This window comes from Manacus vitellinus, unplaced genomic scaffold (assembly GCF_001715985.3).
Source record: "Manacus vitellinus isolate BGI_N305 unplaced genomic scaffold, ASM171598v3 scaffold_38_pilon, whole genome shotgun sequence".
NCBI classification, from domain to species: Eukaryota; Metazoa; Chordata; class Aves; order Passeriformes; family Pipridae; genus Manacus; species Manacus vitellinus.
The window spans coordinates 4,105,812-4,115,044 of record NW_021940526.1 but is presented as its reverse complement, the minus strand read 5'-3'; the positions used below and the strand labels follow the sequence as shown (position 1 = coordinate 4,115,044).

The following is a 9,233-nucleotide window of genomic DNA, read 5'->3' as shown; positions in this document are numbered from 1 at the left end:
AGGGAGCTGGTAGAAGTGTCTCTGGTCAGCATTGGACTGGCTGTTGTGCTCATTGCTTCCCTCTGGATCAGGGAGCTGGTAGAAGTGTCTCTGGTTAGTGCTGGGCTGGCTGTTGTGCTCATTGCATCCCTCTGGATCAGGGAGCTGGTGTAAGTGTCTCTGGTTAGTGCTGGGCTGGCTGTGGCACTCATTAAATCCCCCAGGATCAGGGAGCTGGTAGAAGTGTCTTTGGTGAGCACTGGGTTGGCTGTGGCACTCATTAAATCCCCCAGGATCAGGGAGCTGGTGTAAGTGTCTCTGGAGAGCAGAGCCCAGTCTGTTGTTACCGCAGCAGTGGCATCGTAACTGGTAAAGCTGAGAGCATCATGATCAGGAGAGGGTGTGTCTGAATGGGGCAGTGTGACATTGCTGCTCCCAGACTGGCATTTACTGTAGAGCTCTTGCAGTGAAACAGGTGTTGAAGGTCTGCCCCCATCTTCCTGGGATGTGCAGAAAGTCTCCCCAGCCCTGCAGAGGGGACAAGACAGAATAGTCAAGATCCATAAGAACATTGCAGGCTCCTTAGGCTGCTTGGACCACAACTGGCAACCTGCTGTCAAAATCAGTCTTTATCTTAGTGAGGACAAACCTAGACCAAAGTTAAGTTGTCTTAATGATAGTCCTGTGTTTGGCAGATGGCTCTCCACGGCACTGCTGTGGAATTCAGCTCACTGGGGTTCTGGTTTTGTAAGGTGCAGGAATATCTTTTCCCCAGGAGGAAACATCCTTTGGTACAAGGGCTGTGAACCTTATCAAGAGTTCAAGGCAACTTGTCCCAAAGGGTCAGACTGTAATGCCACACTAAGAGGTGAACAATGCAGAGGGATGTAACAGGATCCCCAGGATCCTGAAACCAGCTGGTTTAGGCAGCTGGAGGTGAGATGACGTGGGATGCGCTTTTAGATGACTAAGAGTTCTTTCTTTACTCAGACATTGAAGTTTTGGTAAAGAATGCAACTGCTAAGCCCATCCCGATGACAAACTATCTAATTTTAACACTCTACTTCCCTGCCGTCTCAGAGATTTGATGACAAATCTTCTTGGTGGTCTTTCAAAACCAAGGGAGATCATTTACATGCAAAGCACTTCTTTTAACTACAGCTTATCTTAATTAGTCCATAGAACTGTAGGAGAGCATGAAAACAATAGGTGAGAAATGGTGCTATTTGCAAGGGGTTTTGTTGACTGCCCGTGCTGAGCTTTGGGAATGGCAGGGTAAGGAGGGAATAATTTGCTAAAGATCTTGCATAGTCTTCCAGTTCCTGCTCCCAGTGCTGGCCCACCAAGCCAGCTTATTTTTTATCTCCAGCTAATAGAGAAATGTGGTCTGAAATAGAAAGAAAATGTTATTCTCACCTTAAAGTAGAATTCACACCTAATAATACTTTATGCTTTGTTCCTGAAGGAGACCTTATTTTGCTTTTCTACCTCTTGTGAAAGGGAAGAACACACAAGGAGTTTGAATAACTTAGATGGTAGGGAATGTCTTCTCCCCAGACCACTTACACATTGAAGCTGTTTCTGAGGAGCAATATTTCATCTCCTCGAACTCACTTACTTTTGCAGCACAACTCTCTTGGGCTTGGAGAGCAGCCAGGAGAGCTGGCAGTCACAGAGCAGAGGGTTTCCAGAGAGGTTGATGGTGATGCCATCCGAGGAGTTGGTGTCCCAAGGATTAAAGGAGCTGAGGTTACAGCTGGAAGATGGCAAATGCAATAATTAGCAAACACTAAGTTATCTTCCAAGGACTGAAGTGTGCTCAGTACCCAGGGTGTGTAAGGCACAAAGCAGTATTCCCAGTTCCCTTGGCAGTAGCCAGTTACTAAAATCACCATCCTGCCCTTTCCGTGCTCAGAAGATGCTCTCTTTTGTCTTAGACATAGTGAGGGATGGAATCCAGTGGGATTTTTTGCTTTAAATGGGTTTATTTTCCTTAAACTGGTTCCTAGAGCACAGCCAGTGCTCTAATGTTTATTCTCTGATGTGCTTGTAACCTGGGCCTATATTATAGAAATCTTGCTCGGTGCTATTTTGATAAGTCACTTTCAGACTTTTGTTTCTCTTTAGTATTTCGGGTGTGTGACATACCAAGAGCTGTTACCTCTAGAATAAGGACTAGACCATTGCTTTTACTAATTCTAAACAAGGAACTATGCTAACCTCTCACACTGAAAGTGGGATTTTTGTCTGCTTCCAAGATGCAGGTTTAATGTGAGGGAGAACAAAAAAGAAACCAACTCACTTCTCAAAGGAGAGATGGCTCAGATGAGGAGCACTGTCAAACATCTCTGTCCTCACAAAACCCAGGGAAGGGGAGTCCTGGCAGTGCAGCTCTTGGAGACCAGGCATGGACTTCACAAAGTCAGTGTTGAGGCTTCTTAATCGTGGCATCTTTGTCAGGTGAAGGGATCTGAGGTTGGGCAAGTCTCTGGTCCACTCTGGTTGAACTGAAGCAGAAAAACATTTACACCTGTTACGTAAACAGAGCATTCCTGTGGGTTTCTGCCTAGAAAAAGGGTTTGAATTCCTAGATATGAAGTATCTCTGTCGTCCTCTGCAGCTGCTCTCTTTGGGAAAGGAATAGAGCAAAAATCAATACAGCAGTGCATAAACACCCATGCAGCTGTAACTTTGTAATATGTGTGATTTTTAATATGTAAAACAGGGCAGAGAAAAATAAGGGAAGATAGAAGGGCAGTAAAGCTGGTAAGAGATATGGAATAGCTTTCTTTTTAGGTGAGATTAAATGAACAAGGATTTCTCTGCTCAGGGAAGTGGTGGAAATTAGAGATGTCTACAAAGCCCTGACCCGGTGCAAGAAAGGCAAATAACTTCTCATTTCTCCTAGCACAGGAAAAACAGCCCAGAGGCATGAAAGTAAAAGAATGAGTCTGGTACAAAAGGTCCTCTCCATCCCATGACTGAATTGAGTAACTCACTGCTCACAGGAGGGATTAGGCAAATTAATGGAGGAAATGTGGTGGTGTATCAGTTAAATGGGAGCTGCAGTGACACCTCTGGCTTGAGGAGCCCCCAGGGCCCTGGCTCTGCCCCAGGCTGAGGGCAGCTGGGCAAGGCATCGAACATCTGTGTGCCTCAGCACCTCAGTTAGAAACTGGGGCTGGTAAGAGGGAAAAAACTATCCTGTAAACTGCTCAGGGCAGGGATTGTCTCCCTGTGTGGAAGTATCAGGCTGTGGCTGACACAGAAAGCCTCTCTCTGTGCTCCCTCACTGCAGAGGTACAAAGCAGAGTAGCTGTGGGGACAAAGAAAGATTTCAGCAGCCTGTCTGGAAAGAGAAATTAATTTCCTCCTCTGTGTCCCAAAACTAATCCCAGGGCTGACAGCACGATGACTGTCAGTAGCAGACAGTGGAATTAGGATGGAGGGGGGTGACTATGCTGGGACAAACAGCCCTGTCTCGTGGTGTCTGGTCTCTGCCCTTCCCTTGGTCTGTGTGACAGTGCCCTGCACTCTTGGACCAGCTGTTTGCAGCTTGTGTGAGGTGTTCCCCCTCCACCCCGGGCTGGGTCAGGATGGGAGCCATCATCCCATCATCCAGCAAGGCTCCTGCTCCCCCAGCCTGACCAAACCCCGTGTTTACAGTGGGAAATCCAGAAACTTACTTTTCTCAAGGAAAGTCCCGCTCAGATCAAGCACATGGATGGAGTTTCCAGGCCTGTCCGTGGCCTCCCTGGGAGCTGTGCTGATGGCAAAAGCAGATTCCCTAATTCCTCTGCTGTCCTCCTGCCCCAGCAGTGTCGCAGAGAGGTTCAACACCTGCAGCTGAGGGGAGCAGGAAAAAGCCAGCGGCTGGATTTCCAGCAGTGGGTTTCCAGCCAAGGACAACCACCTCAGGTTGGGCAGGGCAGAGCTGTGGCAGGATGGCACAGACGACAGCTTGTTAAAGCTCAAGTCCAGCTTGAGGAGGCTGCTGAGGGCTTCAGGTCCCCACGAGACTGCCCAGAGGTGGTTGTGCCTCAGCGAGAGGACGCGCAGCCGCGGCAGGTTCGCGATCTCCGAGCCGTTCACCTCTTCCAAGAGGTTGTTGCTGAGATCCAAGGTCTCCAGGGCCTCCGGAAGGCAGACGGGGAAAGCTGTCAGGCTGCTGTTGGTCAGCTGCAGGGTGATCCAGGTCCTGTTCTTCCGATCCTCACAGGACATGCTGGTGAGATTAACGTTCTCCCAAGGGTCTTCCTGAGCCAGCTGGAAAAAGGTGGTGACATCCCTGGATGCTGCAGGCTCTGCTCTGCTCACCGGGCCAGCCGCGGTGCTCCCCAACAGCAGAGAGAGGACGAGCAAGCCTGGAAACATCCTTCTCCGAAGTGACTTGCAATCAATTTCCAAGATCTGTTTGGGTGAGAAAACAAAACATCAACGTTAAGAGCTAAATTAAAACCCCTCCAGGCAACTACAAGCACTTTAAAAGTGAAACATTTTTTAAATACTTCCCTTTTACATCTGAGCAGTGATAAGTGATAATTATTAGCTCTTCCGCAATTAAGCCTAAGTAAACATGAACCCTTGGGGACAGAAGTATCACACACTCGTAGTCTAAGTGTGCCTACAGTTTTTCATGGAGGAAGCGACCAAGCTGTATCCCACACCAGTACCCTCAGTGCAGCAGGCTGTCCTGCTGCAGTGTCCAGTCTGGCCAGCCCAGTGGGAAGTTTTCCAACGGGGCGATGCCCAAGCAACAGGGCAGGTGTGCCCGTGGCAAGGGATTGTTCTCTGGGAGGTTGCCTGTGCAAAGCAAGTGTATGGATCCAAGGGCTGGGGAGGGCTGTCAGACTCTAAAGGACAGGAGCCCAAACTGGGCTGGGTTGCAGTGGAGTGGGCAGGTAAAAGTGCGTTTCCTGTGTTAGGAAGGGCTTTCCTTCTCTTAGCAGGAGTTGGGACAGCAAAGCCCCGGGGCTTGTTGGGCTCTGCCAGGGCGGTGCTGCCCGTTCCGAGTGACAGCCACGGGGGGACCCCGCAGGCACTTCGGGGCTCCCGAGCAGCCGGCACTGCTGACAGACTGCACAGCCCAGCTGCTGGGAAAAGGATGCACTGGGAATGCAAATCCTGAACCACATTTCAGTGGAAGCGGTCAGAAACTGAGTGCGCTCCTGGACCAGGGCCCCAAAGGCCTGGGCGCCAAGAAACATTCAGTGTTCCAGTTGCATCTGAGCTCCCTCCTCCTCCCGCCCCAGCTTTGTCTTTGTCATTTAAAAGAGAAACAAAAAGTCCTAAATGACTTGTGAAAGGCCCCGCAGGTAATCTGTGTCACTGGAGAAAATTAAGCCCAGCCCTAAACTAATGCTTTTCTTACTGAGCTGTCTTTTGCTCTGCCAGGCATCAAAGTGATCATTCCTCATCCAAAAACATATTACGTAGGGAGGTGACCGAATCCTCACGTAGTATGGAATATCTCAAACTTATTCCAAATTTTAATAGCTACTTGCTGTTCCCTGAATGGTGCCAGGTCTTGCCCGGACTGTTATCCTTTGCTGCCGTCCCATGTTTGAAGGAGGGATAAGCAAAAGAGTACATCCTGGACCACCAAAATAGTGTATTTTTGTTGCCTGCGTCCTTTTTGTCAGACGGAACCGTGACAGAGCCAAGCAGCCTCACGGCTTCCCGGTCACCGGAGCCGCTGGATCCCGTGCTCCGCAGCACGTGGCAGGGAGAGGATGGGAGGAATTGGACCGCTGGATTCCAGTCTTGGATTTAATCTTAGTCCCTGCCTCTAAACCGCATCCGCCTGCACGTACCTGTCCCAAAGTCCCGCTGCCTCGTGTCTCCGCTCCGAGCGGCTCCGACTGCCCGGCCTTGGTTTTATACACTTGGGTGACTCAGCCGAGAGCGTGAAATGCCTCTTTTCTGTTCCCAGCCTTCCCTGCTCGCGGCTCTGCCCACAAGCTCAGGCGAGGTTTGTTCCAGGCTCGCTCCCCCGCATCCAGCTTTCCCCTCGCCTAGAGAGGGGGCGGCTCCAGGCAACTTTCCCCGCTCCTTTGGCCCTGGCGGGAGCGGGGTGGGAGGGCTCTTGTTTCCCAACGCTCAGGCAGGGCTGCTCCTGTCCGTCTTTGTCTCAGAGGCGGGGGGTAAAGGAAAAAGATCAGTGTCAGTAGTCCCAACTCTCACATCTCCCCCTGACAAGGGGGGAGAGAGGGGAATTGTTGTGTCCCTTTGTTGGCAGGTCAGGATGATGTAAAGCTGAGGCTCTGTCTGCTGACACGGGCTTTGGTCTCTCTCTAGGCGCCAATAAAGGGCTTCAAGTGTTTAAATTTCTCTCTAAGACTCTTGCTCCTGGGAGTAAATCCCAGAAATGTTCGTGCAGGACAAATGACTTTTCTAAGGAGGCCCTTAGGGAATGTCAGAAGTGAAACCCTCACCTGCTCCTCCCGCAGAGAGGAATTCTCTGTGCCGATGGAGAGGGTGGGCGGCATCTCAGCCCGCGTGGGACAGCCTTGGGAGGCCTCTCCCCCCGCTGGGCGAGGGTTGTGTTCCCTGCTCTGCATCTGTGTTCCACATGGCTTGGGAGAATTCCCTTCCCGTTACTTATCTCGTCCTTTGCTGGAAAAGTGGGATTGAAAACGTGAACCATCTCCCACCAAGGGACCTGCCCTGAGCTGGGTCTGTCAGCGTTCCCACAATTCAGGATAATAATTGGGCTGATGGAGAGCAGAGAATAAAGTCAGTATCCCAGACAGGGGTGAATTGATAGAGATCCTTCCAAAGCAAAAGCAAAAGGGTGGTCATTCTGTTGCTACTGTAAGACAACTGATTAGTAAAATGTCCAAGGAGAGCAGTAGTCAGTGCTTTCTCTTTATCAGGACAACAAAACAGATCCCTGACGTGCAGGCAGCACAGCCCCACTTTGGTGCTAAAGTGCAGATAAAGGTCTTGCCCCAAAACCTTGAGCCTGCCTGTGCACATGTACTCAGAGCTTATCTATGGACCGTGTGGTTCATTATCTGCGTGGGGAGAGAGCCTTGAAAAACACCAGAACATCCCCAGAGCGAGATAGGGCCTTTCAGTAGGACTCCCTGGAGCCATTGCCCTTCCCTTGGAGAGATGTACATATTGTTCCCCGTGGAACGGCTCCAGGGCAGGACAGATAGTTTCCTAGATGAGGGGCTAATCCCATATTAACCCTGGTGGGGCAGGGCTGGGAGCAGGGCAGTGCAGGCCCGGCACGTGCACCACGGCAGGTACCTCAGGGATCAAAGGGCACGGTGGGGCAGGTTAAAAAAATCTGAAGAATTTGCTACAAGAGGAGGAAAGTCCAGCTCCTGCCTTCCCTGTGGCTTCCCAGACCTGCTGCACTGCTCCTCTTTGGGAAGCTGGAACGCAGGCAGGTGGCCTGGCTTTGCCCTGGGCTATGAAGTGCTGGTGTTGTGTTTGCTGCCTTTGGCTCGGTATTTACAGACAACGAATTTTCAGTGGTTACTTTAGGGTTATTGGTTGTCTTATTGCTTTTAACATCTTAAAAAAAAAACCCTCCAGGAAACCCGGGGAGCCAAAACCTGCCTTAACTTTAATGAGTTCAACCTTACTGGCTTTGTTTTGGAGGCAAGCAGACTGTCAGACTGGGAAAGCAGCCTCTCATTTCGGTGGAGGTGGAGGCTTTGTTTGCCCAGGGGCGCTTGATTTCTGAGTGATACAAAGAACCTGTTGCAAGAGGCAGAGCACCCTCCGAAAATGAGCTTTTGTTACTTTTATTTTCTGGCTTTGTTTCTGCTTTTTGGATGCTCAGTTTTTGCAGCAGGTGTTGTACCTTCCCAGGAAACTCTCATCATCTGGAATATGGTGCTGTATCTCGGGCAGCTGCCCAGGTACTGGTGAAGGTCTCCCAGGGCAGGCAGCAGCCCTCTCTCACCAGTTTCTTTCCAATATCTGGTAGCAGCGGGCAGAGATTTCCCCTTTGTGGGCCGCTTTGGCCTGTTCTCATGTCACCTTTTATTCTGCTCCGGTTTTTTCTGCTTTTCTAAGAGTTTCAGCGGCAACCTGAGGGCGTGTTTAGTAAAAGCAGGCGTTTCTGTCAGCCTTTTCACACGGGTGATGCATAAGGAGCCGAACCAGACGCCCCCTCCCCGGGGGCGATTCAAGGCTGCACAAAGCCCCTCTGCCCGCAGGAATGCTCGGGCAGAGCCCTGCATTCCTCAGTGACACCAAGATAAGCAGAGCTCGGGGAGAGCAGGAGAAGGCGAGGATGGTACCAGGCTGTAAAGTTTAAGAGGTGAATGTTTCTCGCTGGCCGCGGTCCAAGTGATGGTTAAGAATGAAAATACCTTGAAAAAGTCTGGAGAATGGATTTTAAAGCCAACAAAAGAAATGTTTCGCAGGTCTGTCCACGGAGCAAGCACGAGCGAGACATTTTCTTACAGAGAAGAGGGAGAGAATGCAGGAACAGGATTATTTAGCCTGAGGTTTCGGAAAACTATGGGTGTGTGTCTCTGCTGCAGTAACACACGTTCCGGTGAAATTCCCTGCGGAATTTGGTGTGAGTAAGAGCAAACAGCAGCCCTCTGACATCGGTGGGGTTTTACCCTGATCTGGGTTTAACTAAGCACGATGTACAGAAGAGGGCTGTGGCTGAGCTGAGGTATAAGTTTCCCGAAGGTTTTTGTTTTCATCTAAACAACATTCCTGTCCTGGATTTCATCTCTGTGTTGCACAACTTCGGGGGCAGCCGCCCTTGCGCTGCTTTCGCTCACTCTGGGAAACCTCTCCCACATCTGGCACTGTGGGATGAGTAACTTGGCTCCTGCAGACCCCCGAGCCTGTGGTCTTTAACCCTGGGTGTAAATCAGGTGGGATGAACCACGTCTGATCGGGTCATTGCAGGAATCAGGGAGGATGATGAGCATTAAGGGGAATGTCTGGAGCGTGGCCGGGACGTGCTGGGTGACACAGGGTGGGATGACAGATGACTTGGTGCACCAGGGGTGGGATGACAGATGACTTGGTGCTGTGGCTGGTGCACGTGTCAAGAGAGAGCAGGCTGGTGCAGCCTCCTCTCAGGTTATCCAGCCTGGAATTACTGAGGTGCAGGATGCCCTGGGTTGTGCCTTCCTGCTCCAACCTCTCCAAGGGCCGCTTGTAGGAAGCAGAGCTACAGTCACATGCAGCACTGAAAGCAGCTGGATAAAACCAGATTTTTGTTCCTCAGTGTTCCTCACCTCTCATGGAAAAGCCTTGCAAGGTGAGTG

The 9,233-nt window shown here is 50.7% G+C and overlaps 1 protein-coding gene across 1 annotated transcript in view; it reads right to left on the bottom strand.

Annotated features, from left to right (window-relative positions):
• LRRN4 (leucine rich repeat neuronal 4) overlaps nucleotides 1–5,949 on the bottom strand; it is an 8,248-nt gene extending 2,299 nt beyond the window's left edge. The window contains exons 1-5 of the mRNA XM_029961668.1: nucleotides 5,793–5,949; nucleotides 3,666–4,389; nucleotides 2,282–2,486; nucleotides 1,598–1,735; nucleotides 107–507 (exon numbers count right to left, since the gene is read on the bottom strand). Coding sequence (XP_029817528.1) covers nucleotides 107–507; nucleotides 1,598–1,735; nucleotides 2,282–2,486; nucleotides 3,666–4,353 — 1,432 coding nt within the window. The 5' untranslated portion in view covers nucleotides 4,354–4,389; nucleotides 5,793–5,949. The remainder of the gene's footprint in view (nucleotides 1–106; nucleotides 508–1,597; nucleotides 1,736–2,281; nucleotides 2,487–3,665; nucleotides 4,390–5,792) is intronic.
• Nucleotides 5,950–9,233: the final 3,284 nt, after the last annotated feature.